We start from the raw sequence: 26112 nt of genomic DNA, 5'->3' as shown, positions 1-26112 counted from the left end.
TCTGGTCGGCAGACTGCCCACGGCCCGTCAGCTGAGGACGAGCAGCACGGGCAAGAGGGCAGCCCGACACACGCAACGGGTGCCCGGACCTCACCTGTGTGGCCTGACCCTGCTGCTGGAGCTGCTGCAACTGCTGGGCGGTGAGGAAACTAACCGGCTTGTTGCCAGCAATGAGCTTCGTGCCTGCTGGCATGGTGGTGAGGATGATGTTGCGGCCCAGCCCGCCGAGGCTGCAGGGGGGAAGCGGGGGTGAGGCACGGCCGGGCCGGGCCAGCATGAGGCCAGGTCTGGGGCCAGCGGAAAACCCCGGCACTCTGGACTGAAATGGAAACCGGCTGCCGAGACCACCTTTTTTCCAGCTTCTATGCTTCCCATGTCAGAGAAGAGAGCAAGGCCAAAGGCTCCCGGTGCTTTGGATGAAACGCCCTGTATCCGCTCCGCGACCAGCAGGAGTAACAGACGGGGCCCCAGCAGGTGTGCACTCCTGACCAGAAACCCAGCCCTGCCAAGGCAGCCGCCCTGAGAGCAGCAGACTCATCTCCTCATGCCCTCCATCCCCATCTAAGTCAGAGCCACGAGACGCCCAGTCCCCCAGGAGGCCCTCACCTCTGAGCCATCATCACAGCCCAGGGCTCAGACATCGAGGCAAGGTCTTCCCTAACGCCCATGCTTCGGACTGCCCCCAGCTGTGTCACGCCCACCCCCCACCCAGCTCCGCCTGTGCCCTCCCTTGCTTTCCCTAGAGCACGTCACCAGCCACACAGTACTTTAATTCACTATTCCTCTCCCACTCACTCTACAGTATAAGCCTGAAGGCAGCACCAACTTCTGTCTGTTTTAATCACTGCTGTATCCACAGCACCTAAAACAACGCAGGGTGCTCGAGACTCACTGCTGAGCACAACGAAGGAGCCTGGGAAACCAGCCGCCTTCCCCTCCATGTCTAGGCGTCCCCCGCAACCGCCCGCCCAACCCTCTACAGCACTTACTTGGCTCCAAGGTTGCCTTTGATGATGGGGGCTGTGACCACACCCTTGCCCTTCATGGGCTGGCTAATGACAGACAGCGGAACTGTGATCCGCGTAGGCAGCTTCCCCTAGAGAGACAAAGCAACTGGGTTTATGGAATGGAAGGAGAGAAAGACCGCCACGCAGCGTCACCCAGCGCCACCCAGCATCACCCAGTGCCACCCAGTGGCCGTGAGCCTCCTCTCTCCTGCCTCAGGAGGCAGAACAGCCGCACGCACCTGCGTCATCGGGGCAAGACATGTGCCTGAACCACCAAGGAGAGCGTGTGTCCACTTGGACACAGTATGAGCCTGAGCGCCCAGAGGGGAGGGTCTTACTCATCCATGTACCCCCAACACTGGGGACACAGCCAGGCGGAGGAACTGAGCAAGGACAGAGGCACTCAGGAGTGAATACAGTAGGTGCATAACTGCTGCTCCCCTCGAGCAGGCGCACTGCTGGGGAGCACACAGCAGGACACGTTCCCCGAGTGCTGTTTCTCCCAGAGGTAAGGGAGGTTAGTCAGGGGACACCAGTAATCAACTCAACCACGTGAGAAGTCCAACCCACAGCTAATAAGAAGTCCCAGAGGAACACAAAAGGAGCTGGAAAGACCTGGTATCTCTGGGATTTCATGATGGCTGCGGTTCGGTCACTACACCAGCCTGTTTTTAGGTTGCCTGGTTTTTAACCCTTGGTTGATGATAAAATTTATATACAGTAGGATCCTGTGTACATACAACTTTAAAAAATGATTCAAGAGGGGCAGCTAACAAGATGCGAAGAAAAGGAATCTACATTTCCCACAGGCAAGCTGGTTCTAAAGAAGTCAGGCATTCAGGAGGAAAACTGTATACCAGGGCACCACACTGATCTCCACAGCTGAGCTCAACCGTAGCCCCTAGAAAGCACGGAAAGACGTCAGTGGGCAAGAGAACACGGCCAGATGGGGCCTCCAAGGGAACCTACTAGGGTTCTATGGTCGTCTTAAGAATCCCTAGTGTTGAGAACAAGGGCGCTTCAGGCCAGCCATCCACCAACTTGTGTCCCTCCATGAACTAGCCTACCAGCTGCCTAGACAGACAGACAGACAGGCAGCACCACGCAGTACCTCCTGCCCCAGCAAATGCTCTCCGGTTGCAGTTACCCTGATTGATGACAACAGGGTAGATACCGCTGGATTCACCTTTCTGCTTCAGAAGGACTCAAGAGAAACAAAAGTGGATCAAGTAAGCACCGTCTCCTTGCTTTCTTATTTTAACTTCTCTGATATGAGAACCTAAACAAACATTTCCTTGAAAGCGACACTGCGCTTCAGCGTTGGCTGGTTGGCTTTACTACCGTGTAGGTCCTCCTTCCTCCCACTAATTCTCTGGATTTTACCCAAATTAGTGAGGTTTTGCTATATTGCCTGCTTAGAAAAGTAAACTGTATTTTATACTGTCCAGATGCACCCGCCATACAGAACAGTGCCCCTTATCTAGAGGGCAAAGAATAAACACATGCACCCAGATACACACCTGTTGATATGGAAATCTGGTTTATGATAAAGGTAGTACCTCAAGTTAGTGGGGATGAGATACACTAACCATTGATGTTAGAATAATTTGAAAAATATGAGATCTATACCACATGCCATTCACAAAATATATTTCAAATGGATTTCTCAATTACATTTTTTTTAAACTCTAAAAATATTTTATGAAAATGAGGGCTGACATCTTTATAACCCTGGAGTAAGAAAGGCACAAGACACGAAAGCTAGGAGCCGTAAAAGAAAATGTTTATGGATCTAATCAGATAAAATACCTGCAGAGCAAAAGGCTTCACATGCGAGGTTAAAAATTGACAGACTGGAAGAAAATATTTTCTACACATACAAGAACTAATATGCAGAAGATACAAAGGCTGGTGCCAGCTCACACAATACGAAAAGGCCAAATACCCCAGAAGAAAACTGGCAAAGACTTATTCACCCCTGGAGAGCCCACGCCAACCTCTGGATGAATGGCTGCCCATCCTCACTAAAGATCCAGGAAACAGAAAAAGAACTCTCTTTTTACCAGTAAGATAGGGACATAAAGTTTAAAAAAACAGGATATCCAGCACGAGGTTAGGGTACGAGGAAAACAGGAAACCAGCTGATGGAGTGCAGGCTGGTGTGGCCTTTTTGCTAACACACTTGGAGTTCAGAACTTTCAACGTGTACCTCCCCGACCCATGCCAGCAACCTCTGCTCCTGAAATACTGATACATGTTCACGTACACAAACACGCACGGTAGCAATGGTTTTTAACAAGATACTAAGTATCGTAGGATCTGGAATGAGGCCCCAGACACATTTTTAAATGTTTAAATAAAGCAAATCACAGATTGAGGTCTCTCAGAGGGATTTTAAAACCACGTAAATATATAGGAAAATGCTCAGAAAAAGAACTAGGAGGATAAATGCCAAAACACGACAAATGATGAGCATCACGAAAGGAGAACCGGAGGTGGTGAGAGGAACTTCATACTTACTCCGTGTACCTCTGCACTGTTTACTTTCTTTTTTGTAACATCTTTATTGGATTAGAACTGCTTCACAACGTTGTGTTAGTGTCTGCTGTATAACAAGGTGAATCAGCTACATGCATACGTACATGCCCTGCACTGTTTTACTTTTATGAGAGCGTATGCCCGTGCTACACTTCTGTAAATTTGTCTCAGAATTAAATAGCAAAGTATTTTAGTAAATAAGTCTGTTTGGGTCAAAGGAGGAGACAGACAGGGCTTCTAGTCTGCACTCCCAACAAGAGAAGCTTCCCAAGCAGAAGGGCTGGTCTCCACCACCAATGTTACTCACAGCCTGGGACGTGGAAACAACCGTGGTGCTGACGGGGACCTGCCGCACGGCAGGGGCTCCCGTCCCGATGCTGATGGGGGTGCTGGTAGCCCCAGAAGCCACGGCCACAGTCTTGGACACGGCAGCATTCACACTGGGCAAGGACACCGCGGACGTATGGACAGTTCCAGACCCACTGGCCACGGAGGGCCCTTGCTTGGCATGGGCTGCGACCGTGATGGTCGGGCCTGCTTTGGGGGGCATCACCCCCAGGCCCTGCACGATGCGGATGGTGGCGGCTGGTTTGGCTTCAGATGAGGCCACTGTGTTTTTCCCCTTCTGATCAGCCACACTCACGCCAAGCGCTGGCATCAAGCGAAAAGCTGAACTCGAGGCTTCTGTTGGCTTGAGGTCAGGAGTCACTTTGACCACAGTGGTCCCTGGTGGAGTGGATGAGGGGGCACTGGCTGGACTGGCCTTGGCAGGGCTGTCAGCTGCGTGGACTGGGTTGGAAGTGACGTGTAAGGTAGCGGAGATGCCTTTGCCCGTGGGGCCGCTGCCTGTCCCAAAGAGGTCCTGGGTCAGTTTGACTGTGGTGACCTGGGACTTGGCCAACGTGGCCATCATGTCTGGAGTGATCCGCAGAACAGTCTGGCCTTTGGCGTCCGTGGTGATGGAGGAGGGCGGTAGCCGCAGCACGTCCTTGCCCTGGATACGGAAGTTAGTGGCTGTGAGTGGGATGCTGCTGCCCGTCTGGGGCTTCACGCCAAGCTGCCCAGTGATGGCCACCTGGAGGGGAAGAACAGCACTGACAAAGGCGTTCGCGAGGCTGAGCTGGTTCTGGAGCATGACTGGGGGAACCTCCACTACGGGAAATGTGGGTCTCATGTATTTTTCTAACTTTCTATTTTGAAAAATGGAAGCCATCCACCAAAGCAGAAAACAGTCTAACAAATCCATGCACCTATCACACAATTTCAGAAGTTATCACTTGGCCAATTTTATCTATCTTTCCCCACTCTTCAGGGAGCCGGGGTCGGGGGAGGGAGGAGTTGGAATATTTTAAAGTAAACCAATAAGTATCATTTTGCTGATCAACACATTCGTCCCTGGGTACCCAGGGCTGCTCAAGTCCCTGACATAAAATGGCACAGGACAGTCGGCCCTCCGTACCTGCGGGTTCAAAACCAAAATCCGGTCAGTGGTTGGTTGAAGCCGTGGAGGCAGAACCCAAGGACAGAGAGGCCGACTGGACTGCTCCACGTCTCTAACCTAGAAGAGGACTTCTACGTGTAAAAGGAATCCCCTAGCATCACCACATACTCACCTGTAAATATTACAACACACACTCGCATTTCCCCACAGTCTCAGAAACGCCTCACTGCAGTGCCGACCTCCACTTTGACGCAGCAGCAGGGCCCGGCACTAAAGGGCATGAGCCCCGGGGCCAGACTTCCCGGGTCCACCCACCAATGCCTACCTACTACGGCCAATGTCCACGTGCAACAGGTGCGATCCTTCCAGGAGGGGGACTCTGTGTCTCGTGAGCCGTCCCCCCTCTACTGGACCACTCATGCCATCCGTCGAGTTCACTCACTATCCACGTCCACTGAGCGGTCACTTCTCAGGCCTCGTCTCACTGCCCTTCACACGCCTGGTGCTGCTACGGACTTCATGAGCACACTTTCCTCTCAGCCTGTCTCAGTCTCCACACCACAGTGTTTCCTTCTGTCTCAGTGAATGACAGTACCGCCCACCCAGTCACTCAAGCCAAGAGCCACAGGGTCATTCCTGACCCTGTCCTCAAACCACCAGGAAATCACACTGCTCTACCGCCAGGCCCTTGCTCGAAGCCCAGCCCACCGCCCACCTGCACGGCTGCAACTCCCTCCCACCTGGCTTCCCTGCTTCCATCCTTGGCCCCTAAAGTCCATTCCACGCAAAAGCAGTGGAATGGACTTTAGATTTCTTTAAATGTAAACTAGGTCAAGTCATCCTGGCTCACAATCTTCCGATGGCTCCCATCACACTTAAATTAAAAGCAAAGTCTGACGTGACTTAACCACTGGCAACCTCGCCTTCTAACACCTGCGCACTTGCTCACGGAGCCTCCAACAGCTTTCCTGTCGTTCCTCAAACGTTCCCAACTCGAGGCCTTTTCACGTGCTGTTCCCATGCCTGGGATGCTTGACCCCAAGCAAGCACGGTTCCGCACACTCTCCCGCCTCGCTCACCGCTCTCACAAGCCTTCTCACCAGAGAGGTCTTCTCTATGACACTAGGAGCCTCAGGAAGGCAGGGGCCTGGTCTGGGTGATACACAGACTCAGCCCCCAACACTGCACAGTGGCCGGCACACAAAAAGCACCCAATAAACATCTGATGAAAAAACTAACGTTACTTCGTCATTAGTGGTCCCATTTCTTCAACAGTAAAATAGGGATAACAAAAGTGCCTGCCCTGTGTGGGGTGTTATGAGAATGATATTCAAGTTATTCTATAGGGCTTTAGCTAAGTAAATGCATGAAGAGTCTACTCCAAATCAAGAAACTCAGCTACTAAATGCTGAATTACATGGAAAGAAACAGGAAAAAAAAAAAAAAAACCTCTTTGGCACCTACCAAGCTTGCACTGCCCTTGCTGGAAACTCATGCTTGAAATACCTACGAACTAAGGACCAAAGGTCACAAGCCACTAAGATCTCCAACTACCCTTTGATTCTGGACAAAGGAGTCAGACCCACCCGGACAGCCGTGCACCTACCTGCTTGATAATGTTCTGTCCTGTGACGTTCTGAATGACGGCAGCCGCGGGGGTGCTCGGAGCAGAGCCCCCAGGAGAACTGGTGGCCGGCTTGCTCGCAGGGTTGGCTGCGGCAGGGAGACTTGTCACCGTGAGCCCCGCCGGCCCCGGTCGCTGCACGGCGGCCGCCGCGGTCTGAGCTTTGACTGGAACGGTGGCCATTACTGTCTAGTTCAGGGCAGGAGGGCAAGAGCTTAATTAGACACTAAGCCGCAGACCAGAACGTGGAGTGGTCTCCACCTGTCACCACCCAGGAAGCGTTCCTGTAAGAGGGCTTCTAATCTAACAATGCCGAGGGCGCACCACCCTCTAAGATGAACAGTGCGGAGTTCTCACGCTTAGGTGGAACGTCTTAACTTTCAGGAATACTTTCTCATTTAACATCTCATTTCACCCCTACACACTGAGGGCAAACGTTATACCCCTTTTACAGCAGAGGGACCTGAGGCAGGAGACCCTTGTCTAAAGCACAGCAGTTAGTGGCCTGGCTAAGCCTACAGGCATGAGGGAAAGAGCCTGAGACCTAGAATCACAGGCCTGGATTTACATCCCACCTCTATCTACCAGGGTCCTGATGTCACAATCCTGCGTAAATCGCTACACTTCCCAAAGTTCTGATTCCCGACACGTATTCAATAAAACACAACTTGTAACTTGCTTACCAGGCTTTGAACATTAAATGAGCTGTTGTGATTAACATCATCGTCAGCAGCAGTAACCTGGGTCCTGGGTCCTGACCCACACTGCCTGGCAGACTCATCACCCCTCCTTACCTGGGGCCCGTCCCTCCTTACCTGGGCCCCGTCCCTCCTTACCTGGGCCCCGTCCCTCCTTACCTGGGGCCCGTCCCTCCTTACCTGGGCCCGTCCCTCCTTACCTGGGGCCCGTCCCTCCTTATCTGGGGCCCGTCCCTCCTTACCTGGGGCCCGCCCCTCCTTACCTGGGCCCCGCCCCTCCTTACCTGGGCCCGTCCCTCCTTACCTGGGCCCGTCCCTCCTTACCTGGGCCCGTCCCGCCTTACCTGGGGCCCGTCCCTCCTTACCTGGGGCCCGCCTTTGGTCTGCACGGCCGTGGCCGGCACGCGAATCTGCGGTCCTGCTGTGATCTGCGGCAGCGTCGGTGCCGGCCCCGCTGACTGAGTCACAGCAGGAAGGCTGGGCTGGGCCACCACCCGCACTTGGGGGAGTCCAGCCGAGCCGGAGTGGCTCACGACACGGGCAGCAGCCTGAGAACTCGGTGGAGTCTGGCTGGACGCCGGGGAGAGCATGGTTCCCAGCTGCGGCATCGTTGGCGAAGACACAAGAAGAACACTGTAAAGAACACACAGGGAAACAACACAGAGAACTTAGGACACGGATTCAAAAGAACCCTGGAGGGAGAGAGCTGGAGAGGGAATGGAAGCGCTCACCCCGAAGTGGATTTCACCGGTTCCGAGACAGTCGTGGGGCCACTTTTGTTCACTGACGGCACAGGCGGGGGGGAGATGGGCGTGGCGGGCAGAGCAGGAGTGGTGGGGGTCACAGGCGTGACCGGGGTGGGGGGCATGCTGGAGTCGCTGAGGCTCAGCTGGCTCTGCTCGGAAGGGCCAGCGCTGAGGACCTTCACTGAGCCCTCCTTGCTGCTGGACTTCTGCACAAGTACGGGGAGCGCATGGACGCGGGCGTGAGCAAGGCCCGCGGGGACACCACAGCCCCTCCGCCGCCATCCTGCGAGGTCACTTACCACCTTGGATGGGGGCTTGGGTTTTTGCTGAAGGGCTTTCCTGGCTTTAGCTGCAGCTGCTTGGGCCTGGTGGATCCGCTCTGTGGACAAGAGTGGGAAGGTTCAGCAACAGCTTAACCTCAGCACAGTATGGAGAGTGGTCTCACCAAGAGCCAGGGCGCTAACCCGCCTCTACAGCTCTGTCCTGCCCGCACGCCAATGAGAAGAAGAGTGGAGCTGGGGCAGGAGGGCAGAGGCAGCCCTCAGCTGGCTGGGCACACACACCGAACTCTTCCTCGCTCCGGTCCCGATGCAGGTAGATCCACAACTTCCGTCCAATGTCGTACTTCACGCACGGGTCCTTCTCGTAATGCAGCCGATCCAGAGCACCACTCACCACTGTATTCACCTGAGACCCAGGACAAAGAGGAGGAAGAACCACGCAGGCTCAGACTCAGGGAAAATCCCTGGGTGACAGGCACCGCCAACACACAGATCCTACCTCCCAATGGCTAACCCCATCACTCGGCAAAACAAGAAACTACGAGTCCTGAGAGATGGAGGTGCTGTGCCTCCATGTGAAGATGGTGAGCTGAGAGGAGGAGCGCCTCGCCAATGGCCAGGCTGAGGGGCAGCACTGCTCACCTTTCTCAAGACGGCCTCCTTTCCTCTCCATCAGTTTTTTTTTTTTGGCTGCGCCGCACGGCTTGCAGGATCTTAGGTCCCCGATCAGGGACTGAACCTGGACCCTCAGCAGTGAAAGTGCCGGGTCCTAATCACTGGACTACCAGGGAATTCCCCATCAGTTTTTTTTTTCTAGTTTACGTTATTCTATCTTGTATCTCCTTGTAAGCTCCCTTAAATCCATCCTGGAACAAAACACGAGCAGCCCCTCCTCTCCTACCTGAGTGCTGGTGACGTCTGGAGCCAGGAACTGGGAGTCCTTGAGCAGCTCGCAGATCTCCGCCCGCGTGCCCTCCCCGTTGGGCAGCCGGGCCGCCGCATCGCGAACTGACACCAGAAACAGCAAAGTCCGAGCGTCAGCGGGGCTCCCCGGGGGAGCGGTCCCCCAACTGCTGACCAGCAGCAGGTGGACATGGCCCTCTGCAGGCAGCTTCTTCCACACCCTTCACACTTTCAGCCAAGGCTGAAGACCCAGGACCCCTGAGAGTTCAGTGCGTCCAAGGAACTCAGGCAGAAAAAAGTTACAACTTTAACTGAAATTCAGCATTTCCTTCCATTGTGAACCAAGGTGGACATAACCTTTGTTGGCATGTTGCCAACCATATGATGGCAGTGCCGGGATGCTGTAGTGGAAATCAGACATTTTCTTATCACAGCACAGCTGCTGCAGACAACCCAAAATATCATTTCCACTCATCACTAGCTGGAAACTAGAGGAGTCAGAAGACCTGACACTAGATCTTGTCATTTAATATCGTAATAAAAACATACATTTCTGCACCATAAATCTGTTTTAATATTCTGATAACAATTTCAATATAACTGGTTTCTTTTGTAACTCTGTGCATCTTATTTTAGGCATTTAAAAACTTAATTCTGAGAAGGGGTCCAGAGTTTACCAGACTGCCAGCCATCTGTGGCACAAAAAAGGTTAAAAACCTCACCTCTGAAGGAATCCTAGTCTGGAGGAAGCAAATTCCGACACCTAAGCTAACCGTTCAGCACCCAGCGAACAGTCCCTGAAGGAAGGTAAACATGAGCCCAGACCCCAGGGAGGAAACACGGATTCTGTGTAGACCTCTGGGCAGAATCCCTCCTTCCGCGTCCCAAACTGCAAAGCTTCCTGAAGCTACGCTGACCCTCCAGCCTTTGCAATGGGGGCGGGAGGGGACAGCAGACGGAGGCACGCACCCAGGGACAGGATGGTGACGTAGGCGGGCCGGTCGGAGCGCAGCAGGGAGTGTTCCCGCGCCTTGTTCAGCGATGTCTCCTTGTCGAACACGCCCTTCACGGGCCCCACCACGGACTCGAAGCCATGCATGCGGAAGGTGAATGCCTTGTGGGGCTGGCTGTACCGATAACGCTCCTGCCAAGAGAAGGGACGAGGCTCCTGAGTCAGTCACGGGGGCTCTCTCTAACCACCCCGTACAGGAAGGGGTCGGCCCGGAGAACTTAAAGTTAAAAGCAAACAGGCTATTCCACTAGGAACACTGAGCCGACCACAGTGGGAAAAGGATGGTCCCCAAAAGCCAGTCACTAGCAAACGGATCAAGAGGTAAATGTGTTGTTTTGTATCTAGAAGCAAAAACCGTCAGACCATTTTTCATTCCCTTCCTCACACCATCTCTGCCCGCCAAAAGCAATCCCAACCCATGGAATAGCAAGGTTAAGGGTGTGAGTTGCTTCCAAGAATTTGGACTCAAGGACAGTCAGGCTCAGAGCTTCTCACCTCATGGCCTCACAGATACAGAGATTTACACTGGGTTCCAGCTTTTTCTTACCTGCTCCTGAAAAACTCGCTTCTCCTCTCCTGTGCTTGGCCGCACCACATAGTCAGTTCTTCTGGAACACAAAGACCTTTGGGTCCATCACCCCTTCTCCAGCACCCCAAACCACTGGGTCCATCGCCCCCTCTCCAGCACCCAGAACCACATCCTTTGCAACACAAGTGCTCTATTTGTTCATTAGTGCTCTTATCTTGCAAAGGTCAGAAGTCCACTTTCCAGATCCTGCCAAGTAGCTCCTGTTGGTATTTGCAAAATTACTTGATTCTTAGAAATCCAGAAAGGTATTGGGTAGGTGGGAAAGAAACTGACATCGTGTTTTACCTGCTGTTTTCAGTACTGTTGCTAAGTAAGCCTAATCTAAAGGCAACAAAGAATTCAGCTTTAGAGGAACAAAGGACTTCAAATTTGTACGATGACAAGGGTGGTTTTTCTGCTTCCTAGGCAAAAGTACCAAGTAAGTGAGATCAGGGAATTCCCTGGCAGTTCAGTGGTTAGGACTCTGCATTTTCAATGCTGGGGCCCGGGTTTGATCCCTGGTTGGGGAACTAAGTTCCCACAAGCCACGCAGTGCGGCCAAAAAAAAAAAAAAGAAGAGAAAAAAAGAAATTGAGTTCTATTATGTAAGGCAATGGTTCTGCCACTTTCAGGTTGATCCTGAGTGCTGGTGTTCAGGAATCTAACTAAAAAGCTATACAACAGCATCAAAGCAATAAAACACTTAGAATACATTTAACCAAGGAGGTGGAAGATCTCTACACTGAAAACTACAAGACTTTGATTAAAGAAATTGAAGAAGACACAGTAAAAAGATACTCTATGTTCAAGGATTGGGAAAATACTGTTAAAATGCCCATATCACCCAAAGTTATCTATAGATTAATGAAATCGCTATGAAAATTCCAATGACACTTTTCACAGAAATAGAAGAAAACAATCCTAAAATGTGTATGGAACCACAAAAGACCCTGAACAGCCAAAGCAATCCCAAGAAAGAACAAAGCTGGAAACATCACACTTGCTGATTTCAAACTATGTTACAAAGTTACAGTAATCAAAATAGTATGGTACTCTCATAAAAATAGACACATAAACCAGTGGGACAGAACTGAGAGCCAAAAAATAAACCACTGCATATATGGTCAACTAATACTTGGCAAATGGAGCCAAGAATACTCAATGAGCAAAGAACAGCCTCTTCAATAAACAATGCTGGGAAAACTGGACAACCACAAGCAAAGGAATGAAACTCGACCCCTACCTTAAACCATTCACAAAAATTAACTTGAAATGGATTACACTTCAACGTAACACCTGAAACTAAACCTCCTAGAAGAGAATATCGGGAAGAAGCTCCTGCACAATGATCTTGGCAATGATTTTTTGGAGATGACACCAAAAGCACAAGCAACAAAAGCAAAAATAAACAAGTAGGACTACCTCAAAGAAAAGTTTCTGTACAGGGGCCTTCTCGGTGGCACACTGGTTAAGAATTCACCTGCCAATGCAGGGGACACATATTCAAGCCCTAGTCCAGGGAGATCCCACATGCCTCGGGGCAGCTAAGCCCGTGCACCACAACTACTGAGCCTGCGCTCTAGAGCCCACAAGCCACAATACTGAGCCTGTGTGCCACAACTACTGAAGCCCGTGTGCCTAGAGCCCGTGCTCTGCAACAAGAGAAGCCACCGCAACGAGAAGCCTGTGCACCACAACAAAGAGTAGCCCCCGCTCGCCGCAACTAGAGAAAGCCCGTGCACAGCAATGAAGACCCAACACAGCCAAAAATAAAATAAATAAATTTATTTTTTAAAAAAAGCTTCTATGCAAAGAAAACCATCAACAAAATGAAAAGGCAACCTACAGAATGGCAGAAAATATTTGCAAATTATACATGTGTAAGAGGTTAATATCCAAAATATTTAAGGAACTCCTACAACTCAAAAGCAAAATACCCAAATAATCCAATTAAAAAACGGGCAAAGGACCTGAACAGATATTTTTCTAAAGATACACGAATGACCAACAGGTACACGAAAAGGTGCTCAACATCACTAATCATCAAGGAAATACAAATCAAAACCACAATGAAATATCACTTCACATCCATTAGAGTAACTATTACCAGAAAGACAAGAAATAACAAGTGCTGGTGAGGATGCAGAGAAAAGGAAACCCTTGTGCACTATGGTGGGAATGCAAACTGGTGCAGCCGTTAGGGAAAGCAGCATGGACGTTCCTCAGAAAACTGAAAACAGAACTACCACATGATCCAGCAATCTTACCTCTGGGAACATTTCCAAAGGAAATGAAACCACTATCTCAAAGAGATATCTGTACCCCCATGTTCACTGCATTATTTACAATAGCCAAGACATGGAAACAACTGTGATAGATAAGTGTCCACCAATGGATGAATGGATAAAGAAAATGTGTGTGTGTACACACACACACACACACACAGTGGAATGTTATTCAGTCATTAAAAAAAGTAGGAAATTCTGCCATTTGCAACAACATGGATGGATCTAGAGGGTATTATGCTTAGTGAAATAAGTCAGTGAAAGACAAAAACTATATGATCTCACGTACATGTGGAACCTAAAAGAAGCGTAACTCACAGAAACAGAGCCTAGAATGGTAGTTACCAGGGGATGGGGGAAATGGGGAGACACTGGTTAAAGTTATAGAAAGTTCTATGGATCTAACAAACAGCATGGTGACTACAGTCAACAATACTGCATCATATACTTGGATGTTGCTAAGAAAGATCTTAAATGTTCTCCCTACAAAAAAAGAACTGGTAATCATGTAAGGTGAGGGGTGGGCTAACTACCCTTACTGTGGTAATCACTTCACTATATATATATATATATATGTACATATATGTATGTGTGTTTATATATATATAAAAATAAAATCAATACACCATACACCTTAAACTTACACAATGCTTTGTCAATTATATCTCCACAAAGCTGGGGAGAAAGATAAGGGACCATGACAGACTGGAAACAGTCACATGAGATGATACCACAAAGGCTCAGGATGAGGTCGAGACCTACATCCCAGCCTGGGTCCTGTCACTTACCCTCACACCTCCATTTCTCTGTAGGCAAAATGAGGAAGATGGGCTGGATAACCCATTCTCCAGCGGGCACTGAAGGGGGAACCGGGGAAACGCATGCACCTACAGGTGGATCCCACCTCCTCAGAGACTCACAGGGACAACACTTCTACCGCTGGGAGCATGCTGCCCCTTAGGGAGGATGAGGCAGATAAGGACCAGTGGACCCCGGCATCTCAAGCCCACTCTGGCTCTAACATACAAGGATGTATCAGCACAACCAGGGCAGCACTTAGGTGAGCTTTCTTGGGGCACCGTCCTCCGTTAGGGCACTATACTCACACCCGAGGAACAGGCGTTGTGGCATCTGAGCTGTCTTCATTTTCTTGCTGGAGAAAAGGAAAGCAGTAACAGGTAAATGGACTGAAGGATTTTGGCTAACTCAGGGTTCTGGAAGCCCAACACGAGAGAGCCCGTAGTTCTCAACAACCATACCTTACAGAAGGCCTGGTCTTTAGTTTCCAGCCACAGCTGGAAGAGTGCAGCTAATTCCTTTTCATTATCTTGGGACGGGCCTATTAGAACAAAGAGGCAAAAAATAATAATATAAGGATATGACCTAAGGACGCCACTTCCTCCTTACTTGCTGTATCTACATCTGGACCTGTAGCCATGGCCCTGTACACAGAAAACCCCTCTGCCTGGACATCCACAGGCAGAATGAAACTGGACCCCTGCCTGACACCACTCACAGAAATTAACTCGAAATTAACTGGAAGGGATTAAACACTCACCTTGCTGGATGAACTTGAAGGGTCCGGATGGACATCCGTACAGACGGTCCAGCCAGCACCCTAACTCCTCAGTCGCGTGACCTCAGGGGCCTCCTCCCCCCACTCCAGCCTCTCACTCCACTATCACAACTGGACCTTGTCATTCCCCAAAACGGGACTCGTCAAAATGCCTAATCCAGTTTCTCAACCCTGGCTACGCCTAAGAATCACCTGGAAACTTTAAAAAATGCCAAGGCTCGGGCCCCACTCAACCAATCAATCAGAACCCCTGTGGGTAAGGCCCAGGCACCAGCGTTTTTAAAAAGCTTCCCAACTGGCGGCAGCGCACGGCCAGGACTGGGAACCTTCAACTAACTCCGCATCCTGCTCTCTGGCCGCAGCAGCCTCCCCTCCCCTCCCCGCTGTCTACCCTCGCCCACCAAAACGTTACCCAGACTCCACTGCACTGCTGGTCCAGACACCCCACTTTCCGGCCCCCTCAGCCCCTCCCTTCACACTCCCCCCACTCGGCTGAGGGCCCACGCCCGTCACTTCAACGACACGCCAAGCAACACAGCAATACCTAACACCTCTCCCTTCCGTCTCTGCATCACTTCCGTCAAGCAAAGCTCACGTCCTAAACCAGCCATACTCTCCACTCGGGTGGCTGCCGGAGACAAGGCTGGAGAACACCTCTATCAATGAGCGGACAGCCACCGTCACTGGCTCTCAATCTGCCCGCAAGCCCCGCACTAGCCGGCCTCCCTGCCCGCTGGACAGCAACTGCCCCGCCCTTCTCCACCGCCCTTCCTGCGCACAGCAGGCCTCCCACCTCCCACAGGAAGGCCACAGACCCACCCCCCCAACTCCCCACGGCGCGACCCAGCAGCCACGGCTCCTCCTCCACCAGGACAGATGTGCTGCCTCCTGCCACCTGAGGCCGGCCCCTGCCCCCAGGAATTCACCCTATGACAGGTGTCCCCTCCTCTCCTGTCCCTCTCCACCGACACTCAAGTCCTCTCCTGGCCACGAGCCCTGCTTCCTCTGCTCCCCTCCGCCGCCGAACCTCTAGAAAGCGCTGTCCACACTCACTGTCTCTTTAACCAGGGGGACTGGGAAACGTTTTCCCGCCTGCAGGAAAGGGGCCTGATCGGTAGCACAGCACGTGCAGACCTCTGCGGTGTGCGTGGAGGTCAGCAAACCGCTTCTGGAAACAAAGCTCTGTGGCCGTTTGTTTACACCCTGTCTCTGGCTGCTGTGCACAGGGCAGAGTTGAGGAGCCGCAGCGGAAAGCACCTGGCCCACAGGCTTGAGACACGTATTACCTAGTCCTATTAGGGCAGCCTCCCCCGGCTGATCCTCCGCCACCAGCCGGCCAGGCGGGAAGAGCTGCAGCCAGCCTCACGAGCGGCCTCGGCTCACCTCTGCCCGCAACCGGCATCACCCCGCTAAGGAATCACTCCTCCAAGGGAGCCATCATTTCTTCCATGCCCACAAATCCAGTCTTGACCTTCCTGAACCTTAGGAGCAATGAAGGTTAATGACCACTCCCCACCTCCTGACTCTCGGACCTCACAGCTCCCGCCTGACTCTGCGGTCACTGCCTCTCCCGAGCCCCCACTCAGCCTCCGCCACCTCGGAGCTTATCAAGGCTTAGTCCCAGGCCCTCTTTCCTCGTTCTCCCCATGCCTTTGACTTCGCTTACTGCACATGTGCCCACAGCTGTCTACCCTGACTGTGGATCTGGACTCTAAACCCACTGCCTACTTAACGTGTCCACTTCAACACCCCGAAGGCAGCTCAAGGCAGCATGTGCACAACTACACTCACGCGCCTCACCCTCACCCAGGCCTGGACGTCCTCCCCAGCTGCCTACGTCGATGGCGGACCCCCACCCGCCAGGTACGAATCTAGCAGAAGTGACACCTGACTGCCGTCTTCCTTCACTCGCCACACCCAATCCACAACCACATCCTCCGGCTTTTACCACCTAAAGCTCCAAATTCATGCATCCTCTCTGCGCAGGCCTGTGTGATCTCCGCGGGAACCACCCCTGAGTCACTGACCCACACGGCTCCCCCCATGGGGAGCCGCCTCCCCTCCGCCTGCCTGGCTCATCCCTAGTCGTTGTTAAGACCGCTGCTCAAACGACCTTCCCCAGGAAGGCCCTCCCGGACTCCACACGCATGTCACACCAATGCCTCCTTACAAACGCCCACCCCTACCGGCACTTTTCCCTTACAGAATGGCTAAGTTTGTCATTTCATTCGAATGAGTATTTGTTCCCAAAACAAACTCCACGAGGGGAGCACGCTGTCTACCTCACGAACCATTACACCCCCGGCACTTAACAGTGCCTGACACCTAGAAGGTTAATCCATGTCGTAAGCAATGAACGCATCCACTACTTCCACAACCTTCTCTCCAGGTTTCTCTTCACAGACCACTGGACAGAGTGGAGAAAGGTTTGTCCACGTCCACAGGAAATCAACACTGAATCTTCCTCTCATCACCAAGTTATTTCAGGCACATGTTACTACAACTTACACAGTAAGTCGGACTTCACAAATTTTTTAGAAAAAGACCCTGTTCTTTAGAAGTAGCTTACTGAGGGCTGCCCAACACATTATCCTCCATAGCAAAACCCATTTTAGGAAAGAAAAACAATTATATTACTACACATTAACCTAAAACCACAGATATGGTTGACGTAAATGTAGATGCTATTGTAAAATACCCCACAGATTTCAATTCAGCCAGCCCCAGAGGGCAGCGGAACTGAAGGGCAATGGCACCTCAGCCAACTCCAACGGGGGTGAACTCAGACCCTGAGGATTTCTTGAAGGACTCTTTCACTGAGCAAAATAAGGTTTAATATTGCCTTTTTCGACATTCTCCTGGCACACAGTGACTGGAAGGCACAAGAAGCTCGGGGAGAAAACGAGAGAAAGAGAACCTACCCTGACAGGTAGGTGACGTGCATGACTCACCAAGCAACTTCCACTGCTGGGTTTTCTCTTTGAAGCCAACGAACGGAGAGACGCTGGAAGGTACAGCTGCAAGAAATGGATCCCATGAACAAGCCACACGGGTCAGAGGGACCGCTCAACGCGGAGCAACTGACACCCCTAAGCTCCGAGAGAACTGCTGTATGCCAATGGTGCATCGGGACAGCAGACACCTCCAAGGCACGGCATCGCATTGTGCAAAGCCAAAACGGATGCAACCAGTAAAGCTGCAGTCTACCATGAGAATCCGACAAAGCGGGGTAAATATTGGGCCCTACAGAACAAAGGACCTTACCACGGCTTTCTCCAGCAAGATACTGCAGGGCTGGTAACACCAACTCTGCCCAGTTGGGGGCCGCAGAGAACCAGCTATTGAGGGAGCTGGCTGGAGACGACTGCCAGTCCAAAACTCGCTCCTCTAGCTGAGGGAGAGTAAAGGCAGAACCCGGTTAGATGTCTAGTCCACGCCAGCGACTCCAAGGCTGTGCCAGAACGAACTGGCTATGCCTGTCCAGTCTGCTCAAGTCACAAAGCAAGTCAGCTGCGGAGCTTTGCAGGGAACCCAGAGCTGAAGATTTCTACAATCTGAAACTGCTACACGCTTGGCTTTTCCCAAATTCTTACCATAGGAAGGCTAGCCTGCCCCTCCAGCAACAAGATCTCCAAGAGAAGAGAGAAGAAGCTGGAAGATATTTCATTGATTCCAAGGCAAGGCTTGAGGTCTTCGAGAGGCCTAATGAGGGAAGAAAAATATAAGAACCACCAAAAAGGGCTTCCCTGGTGGCGCAGTGGTTAAGCATCCGTCTGCCAACGCAGGGGACACGAGTTCAAGCCCTGGTCCCGGAAGATCCCACATGCCGTGGAGCAACTAAGCTCGTGCACCACAGCTACTGAGCCTGCGCTCTAGAGCCCGCGAGCCACAACTACTGAGCCCGTGCGCCACAACTACTGAAGCCTGCGCACCTAGAGCCCGTGCTGCGCAACAAGAGAAGCCACCGCAATGAGAAGCCCGCGCACTACAAGGAAGAGTAGCCCCCACTCGCCGCAACTAGAGAAAGCCCACGCGCAGCAACGAAGACCCAACACAGCCAAAAATAAATAAATTAAAAAAAAAAAAAGAACCACCAAGAAGACCAAGAACACATGCCTAGGTTGCTTTAGGTCCTCCAAGCCTCCTAGCCGTCATCAAAAAGCTCAGTGAAAGCCCACACCATACACGTTCCCCAGCAGGACCCCTGGGACCTAGGGCTCTCAAGAAGCACCAGCTCTGGGGACAGCCCTGAGCCGTGACCCCCACTGCTCACTTACTCCTCCTTGATAGCAGGTATGGCCAGTGGAGACGGTGCCTGTGAGAGGGGTGGGAGCCCTTCAGTACCACTTAGGGGTTCCGCTAGATCCTCTGCCTCTGATTTGATCATTTTTATTTTCTTCTTCTTCCTTTCCTCTTTTTCCTTAACCTTTTTTTTAAGGACAGCCAAGTCATATAGCGCTGGGGGAAAAAAAGCAACTCAAGTCATAGAACTGCATTTTCTACATCAGGAAGTGAGGAGTCTTATCTGTATATTATTTTCCCAAGGCCCACCAGCAAAAGAAAGAAAAGTCTCAGTAATAAGACATATAGTTTCGTTTTGATTTTTTTTAAACCAAATTCAATGAGTGCTTTAAAAAGTCAATGATCCGTTGTACTGATTTTATATTCACTCTCCACCTACAAATCCATAAGAGGCAATAACAATATAAAGGCTATCAGCAAGAAGAATGCTGTGGTTTCCTTTCCTTTTGCAATATGTAGAGAGGCCTGTGTAATCTAACACCACAGTCGATGGCCACCTACAGAGGACGTCACTTACCTGCTAGAGAGCCCTTCCTGCCGGCATTTACTCGAGTCATGATGTCATTGAGAGTCAGGTCCCCCGTCAAAAGGTCTGGGTGATCCTAGACGTGATATTCAGAGATTTGGTATGGAGGTCCAAAAGAGGAGCTAAAACTGTTGATTTTCCCAATTTACAGATAAAACTAGATGTTACGTGTACTTGAGGAAATTGTGTTGAATTTAAAACGTACAGAGATAAAAACTATTGCTCTTCATAATGGGGCAGGGGAGAACTGAGCTCCAATCCTTCATGTGTGGCATTTAGTTTATAAAGCTCTTTTGCGTTCCTTATCTTATATGCTCTTCAAACAGTCTTGCTAAGTGCTATTTTACAAAGACTGAAAACGGGATTCAGAGAAGTTAAGGGATTTGCCCGACATCATAGTAAGTGGAAAAGACAGAGACAGAACTCGGTTCTAACCCCAACACGAGACTTTTCCCATCTCACCACTCTGCCTTCATGAACTGCCTTTCCTTCCTCCACCATGGTCTCTGGCTCAGCGTTACCTCGATTTGGTGGAGCGAAGGAACAGAAACGTAAAACGTGGGAACAGCACAGGCTCTGACGCTTGGCTCTGCCCCTTAGTGGCCGTCGGGCGTCAGACAAGCTCCCTGGCCTCTCCAAGCCCTGCTAAACGGACGAAAGGATTCGCACAGCAGTGTCGTCCTAAAGACTGGATCAGGGCCTCCCTGGTGGCGCAGTGGTTGAGAGTCCGCCTGCCGATGCAGGGGATACGGGTTCGTGCCCCGGTCCGGGAGGATCCCGCATGCCGCAGAGCGGCTGGGCCCGTGAGCCATGGCTGCTGAGCCTGCGCGTCGGGAGCCTGTGCTCCGCAACGGGAGAGGCCACAACAGTGAGAGGCCCTTGTATCGCAAAAAAAAAAAAAAAAGACCGGATCAGACACGGCAGTAAGCATGCCTTATAAACTCAAAGCATGTCTTCTCCACACATCTTTAGTGTTACTGGGCCTCCCATGCTGCTCCTGTGCCCTAACAAGGATAAGGAAAGGGGATTGATAACGTAGTGACTCCCTGTATCATCCCAGGATAGTTGATCCGGGGAATTAGACTGAAAACCTACTGACCACCCCCTCCAATCTTACTGGTTGGTGTTTCCGCTTCTCATGGTGCTTCTTTAGCATTATCTTCAGGTCACTGTCGCCCAGTTCTATTTTATCTGAGAGAAAAGGAACCAAACCACATGGACGGTCATTCACTTCCACGATGCTCAAATTCACATCTTTCTGGTCACTTGTAATGTTCGAAAGTAAGATATGTTCTGAGTTTCCCTTCTGACCTGTGTACTACAAGTACCAACAATCTTGAAACAGTCACAGGCTCAACTCTGCTGCTTTTCTGTACACTCGTCAATAACAACGGCCTCAGTACTCAGCGGCTCCTAAAACACCTAGAAGTTCCTTAACATTCTTCTTTGACTCCTATCCCAACTAAAAATAGTCTCTAATTTCACAGACATGCCAAGAAACTGCTATGCCTCTGGTTACTCCTTTTGTTCTATTATTGAATTATCCCTTAGTATTATCTTGGGGGGTTTTTTTGGTTGTTGTTTTTCTTTGTTTTTGGGCTGCGCCGGGCAGCATGTGGGATCTTAGTTCCCTAACCAGGGACCAAACCCAAGCCCCCCTGCAGTGGAAGCGTGGAGGTCTTAACCACTGGACCGCCAGGGAAGTCCCGATATTGTTATTTTAAGATCCTGGTTTCTTGAGGCCAAAATGCCGGCTGATCAGCTCCTAAGAGAAATTTTCAAAACAAAGGACAGAAGCCCAGCTGGCCTACCTACCGGCGGAGAAGCGGAGTTACACGAAAGCTTCCCCAGGTCTCCTCAATACCGCTCTGCTTTCCTGGCAGGCAGAACCCAGTTTCCCACCCCGAGGCAGTCCTCAGATCCACAGAGCCCCACTCACCTGCAGTCTTCATGTCCGTGGTGGAAAGCGTGGGCACCACCCTGAGGGGCACTGCAGGGCTAGGAGAGCGCGCTGGAGAGCTCGGAAGCCACGAGCTGAGATCTGCAAAAGAAAAGTTTTCTTGTAAATCCAACCTGCCTGTGGACTCCAGCAGGGGAGACTGGGTAAGTGGCTCTTTGGGCTCAAGAAGGCTAAGCCAACAAGAGGGAGGCCAGGCTCCACCACTGCTTCATGACCCTTCCCCAGACGGACCGCAGCACTTGAGTCAGTGCAACGGCTCTTCCGGGAGGAGAGACTTCAACAGTGGCGGGTCACACTGCAGAGGTCACAGTCACTATTACTCTCCTGTGGGGACAGTGGTTCTCTCGAGCAGCTGACTGGACCAGAGCACCTGCTGGGAGGGCCCCGCGTGTGCCTGAGCGCCAAGGGCAGCGAGATGTGCAGTCATAGCCACCCAACGGCTCTGAGCGTCACCACGCGCCCAGACAAACCACAGGGATGGCTTCCTCACAGGGAAATGGCTACCACGGCCTCCAACCAGACAAGCAGCTGCAGGTGCGGACCGATGAGATACAGATGGTGCGGGGCACGGAGGACACATACCCTCCTCGTCCGATGACAGGGCCGAGTCCCCACACTCCTCCTTCACTTCCCGCAGGACCTTCAAGTAGCGCTGCTGGGTGCGCCACTCCCGCTCCTCGGGGGTGCGGGACGGTGAGGGGCGCTTCTGCCGGGAGGGGAGGGCGGGACCGCTCCGCCGGGCCATCTCCAGGAGGTCCTGGGAGAGATCGGATGGGATAGGGGTACGGCCTCAGCCACAGCTTGTCCTGACACGTTCCCTGAGTCTACACTTCCTTCTCTCCTTTGTTAGTAAGCTCAGTTCCCTCCTTCCAAATAAAAGGGGCCTGTGCTGATTATGATGGAAAATCCCCAATCTGAGCGCTGCGCTACTCCATCGAGAATGAATACTTATACCAGACACCGAAGTATCTCCATACCGAAGCTTAAAGAACCACTAAGAGCCAGAACTACCCTGCCCCAAGGCATCCCAAGGCTGGTCCAGACCCAGAGCCGTTGAGCCTGGCACCCATTAGGCATCCGAACATGAACTTGAGGGCAAGCTGGTTCTCCTGCACGACCCACCATGGATCTGAAAGCTACCGCTTTTTCTGGGTAAATACAGAAGCTACAATATTTCATCAATTTTAAGATGTATCCTTCTTTTGTTCCTGTTCTAACGTATCTGAAATCAGTATACATCTTAAAACGTATCATAAGAAGGAGGGATGCACTTGGTCGTGTCAGTGCTTGATGCGCAGCTTCCTTCCTCAGTGGTATCTTTTGTTCTTGCCCCTGATCCGCCCCTTTGGGTCACCAGGTGTGAGTCCCATGCAGCTCCCAGGGGTACTTACACTCCGCGAGGCCAGGATCTGCTTCAGCAGCCGGTGGAAGTACTGCTGCTGGGAGCTGAGGTAGCGTTTGTACTGCGACCGGAAGCACAGCTGCCTGTACTTGACCACCTCGGGGTTGAAGTGTCCGTCTGCAAAGAACAGGCACAACCATGCATATCCGTCAGCCACCCATCAGCGAGGGCTGGAGAAGCGGCCAGCTCTGCACTGATGGGAGGACAGTGTGGGGAAAGGGGAGCCTATGGTCCAGGGGGAGAGACAGAAAGCACATAAGCCAGTACTCGACTCTCTGACATGCTGCCAGGAAACCAACCTAAAACCACCGGAGAGAGCGAGAAGAGTGACATCAGGAAAGGAGCCCCTAAGGAAGGTGACATAAAGTGAGGCCCGATCAAAGCAACTGTGGGAAGACGTTAACAACTGATACACATAGGTAAGTTTTACGGATGTGCATCATACGTATTGGTTTTCAACTTTTCTACATGTTTAAAAAATTTATTGGGAGACAAAAAGTAAGTAGGAATTTTTTAAAAGTAAACACTTAAAAAGTAAACACTTAAAAAGTAAGTAGGAATTTTTAAAAAGTAAACACTTAAAAAGTAAGTAGGAATTTAAAAAATAAAAATAGGGAAAAGGCAGAAGGAACAGCACGTGCTAAGGCAGGCCCTGAAGCAAGGAAGAAGGTGCCCACTCCAACCCCTGAAGAAATGCTGCTGTGAGGAAAGCAGAAGGGCTTAGCTGAGGAGGGGCCGAGATGACCTGTGAAACTGGGCAGACGTCACACCACACAGAACCCACAGCACAGCCTGGACTTTATCCTGAGTGCAGTGGAAATCAGCTGAAGGGTTTAAAGCAGGAGAATAACACGGCCGAGAGCAAAAAGAGAAAGAAAACCACTGCAGTGATCTAGGAGAGGGACGACAGTGGCCTGCTCGGACCTCTCCCCACATACCCAGGGTAAAGCCAAGACGCCAGGAGGCCTGCAGGGCCCTTCCCTGTGGGTCCCATGTATCTCGGCCTCATCCTCCACCAGCCTCCCTTTTGCTCACTCCACCACAGCCCACGCTCTTTCCTGAAATACCGTACTCTTCGCAAAGCCTTTGTCCTTAAAGTCCCCTCTGCCTGCAAGGCTTCCTACTAACACCCAGTACTTCACGGCTTGCTCGTCGCACCCTTACTGAGTCTCTGTCCAAACGCACCTCCACAGAGAAGCCCTGCCCAGCCACCACCTCTCAACCAGATCCCTCCCGTCACTTCCAGTCCCATTACCCTTCCTCACTCTTTATAGTGCCTGATACCAACAAACACTTGCTTGTCTATTACCTTGTTTTCCCCTATTAGAATGTAAGGTCATGACTGTATCTCGAGAACCCTGAAGAATGGCTGGCACATATTAGCTGATCAGTGAGCAGTGGTTATGTGAATGGCAGTAGAGAGACTTCAGATATATTTCGAGGGAGAAAGATTAGACCTGCTGTTAGTTTGGATGCTGGGGCAGGAAGGCGGGCATGGTACGTAGATCACTGGACACGAGCAACTCGTACCACTGCGGGAGCCGCGATGACAGAGGTCCGTTTTGGAATATTAGATTTGAGTAGGTTGCTACGAAGTGAACTAAGGGGAAAGATGGAGAAGCTAACCTCAGAAGGCTAAAATGAGGCACTGAAGTACACGGTGTTTCCTTCTTTTTTTTTTTTTTAATTCCAACCACTTTAATGATATTCCGAGGTAACGAATAACAGCACTTAGAACAGGACCTGACATGGAACTGTCACCATATAAGGAGGGCCCTGCATATATTAACTCACTTCATCTTCACAACCACCCCACAAAGAAGGTACTACTGCATCCTCATTTTACTGAAGAGCCTGAAGCATGGAGAAATTAAATACCTTGCGCAAGGTTACACAGCTAACAAAAGGGGAAATCAGGTCTGAACCTGGGCAGTCCAGCTCCAGAGCCGCTCCTAGCCACCGCATTATGCTGCCTGTTGCAGGGAAATAAGGAATTTGACCTTCAAGAAAAGAGACAAGAGTTCAATGCTACTGATGCTGATATATAGAAACTGGATGAAAATTGTACTTCTTTGCCTCTGCACTTCTCCAAAGTTACCTTCCTTCAGTCTTTAGTTTCCCCACCAAGATAGCCAAATGCTCTATTAAAATAACGTTTCGAGGGACTTCTGGTGGCGCAGTGGTTAAGAATCTGCCTGCCAGAGCAGGGGACATGGGTTCAAGCCCTGGTCCGGGAAGATCCCACATGCCACGGAGCAGCTAAGCCCGTGCACCACAACTACTGAGTCTGCACACTAGAACCCGTGAGCCACAACTACAGAGCCCGCGTGCCACAACTACTAAAGCCCACGTGCCTAGAGCCCATGCTCTGCAACAAGAAGCCACCGCAGTGAGAAACCCGTGCACCACAACGAAGAGTAGCCCCCGCTCGCTGCAACTATAGAAAGCCCGTGTGCAGCAATCAAGACCCAATGCAGCCAAAAATAAATAAATTAAACAAATTTATTTTAAAAAATAAATAACATTTTGAGTACATCAACTTAAAGAAAATATATTATTAAAATTAAACTGCTTTTACTATTCTTAATGTGGGTACTGGCAATTTTTTAATTGAACGTGTGGCTCACGTAACATTTCTATTGGCGGCGCTGGGCCAGAGAGCAGCGGCAAAAGAGACTGCAGCACCAGGGGAAGTTGGTAAACCAGGGGCAACAGAGCCTGGTAGGCTGTGAAATTTATTCCAAGTGAAGGCAATTGGTAAACGCTCTGAAAAGCAAAGTTTTGAGATGCTCACTCTGGTGGCTGTGTGGAGATGGTGGCTAGAGCAGCCCCGGCGAGAGCCCCCAGAGAAGAGCTGGTGGGTGAGATCAGGCAGGCGGGGAGGGAGAGGGGGCCTAACGGCAGGAGCAGAGGCAGGAATAGCAAGCGGATGAGGGCTCAGCAGAGAGAGGGGTGCGGGGAGGGCGTCTGAGGCACAGGAGGAAGCCAGGACGGGGAGGGCCACAGCTGCAAAGGGGGGGAGTCTCACGATGGAGGTCAAGGCATCAAATGCTACAGACGGGTTAAGGAGAGAACAGAAAAGCCATAGGCTGGTTTGCAAATTACACATTCACTGAAAAGAAATGGAGCAGAGGAAAAAGCAAGCACTGAAACAACCAGCAGAATAGGAATACGGACCACACGTTAGATAACAATATGTCAGCGTTAAGTGTTATACTGAAATACAGAATTGAAGTACAGAAT

General features: G+C 51.2%; 1 protein-coding gene across 2 annotated transcripts in view; it reads right to left on the bottom strand.

Moving 5' to 3' along the window:
- NFRKB (nuclear factor related to kappaB binding protein) overlaps positions 1-26112 on the bottom strand; it is a 36294-nt gene that overhangs the window by 1207 nt on the left and 8975 nt on the right. Inside the window, exons 5-26 of one of the 2 annotated variants that reach the window (XM_081239023.1) lie at positions 22859-22986; positions 22050-22224; positions 21447-21548; positions 20625-20698; positions 19499-19583; positions 18957-19137; positions 18273-18381; positions 17944-18070; positions 17631-17696; positions 14363-14442; positions 14210-14256; positions 10798-10858; positions 10208-10382; positions 9237-9343; positions 8618-8741; positions 8354-8433; positions 8040-8260; positions 7674-7941; positions 6593-6799; positions 3853-4620; positions 990-1096; positions 95-230 (exon numbers count right to left, since the gene is read on the bottom strand). In XM_081239023.1, the coding sequence (XP_081095149.1) occupies positions 95-230; positions 990-1096; positions 3853-4620; positions 6593-6799; positions 7674-7941; positions 8040-8260; positions 8354-8433; positions 8618-8741; positions 9237-9343; positions 10208-10382; positions 10798-10858; positions 14210-14256; positions 14363-14442; positions 17631-17696; positions 17944-18070; positions 18273-18381; positions 18957-19137; positions 19499-19583; positions 20625-20698; positions 21447-21548; positions 22050-22224; positions 22859-22986 (3428 nt within the window). The remainder of the gene's footprint in view (positions 1-94; positions 231-989; positions 1097-3852; positions 4621-6592; positions 6800-7673; positions 7942-8039; positions 8261-8353; positions 8434-8617; positions 8742-9236; positions 9344-10207; positions 10383-10797; positions 10859-14209; positions 14257-14362; positions 14443-17630; positions 17697-17943; positions 18071-18272; positions 18382-18956; positions 19138-19498; positions 19584-20624; positions 20699-21446; positions 21549-22049; positions 22225-22858; positions 22987-26112) is intronic. The other variant, XM_081239024.1, reaches the window with a different exon arrangement.

The sequence above is a fragment of the Mesoplodon bidens genome (assembly GCF_964165515.1).
Source record: "Mesoplodon bidens genome assembly, chromosome: 7".
In the NCBI taxonomy this organism is placed as follows: Eukaryota; Metazoa; Chordata; class Mammalia; order Artiodactyla; family Ziphiidae; genus Mesoplodon; species Mesoplodon bidens.
This window is presented reverse-complemented; position numbering and strand designations above follow the sequence as displayed.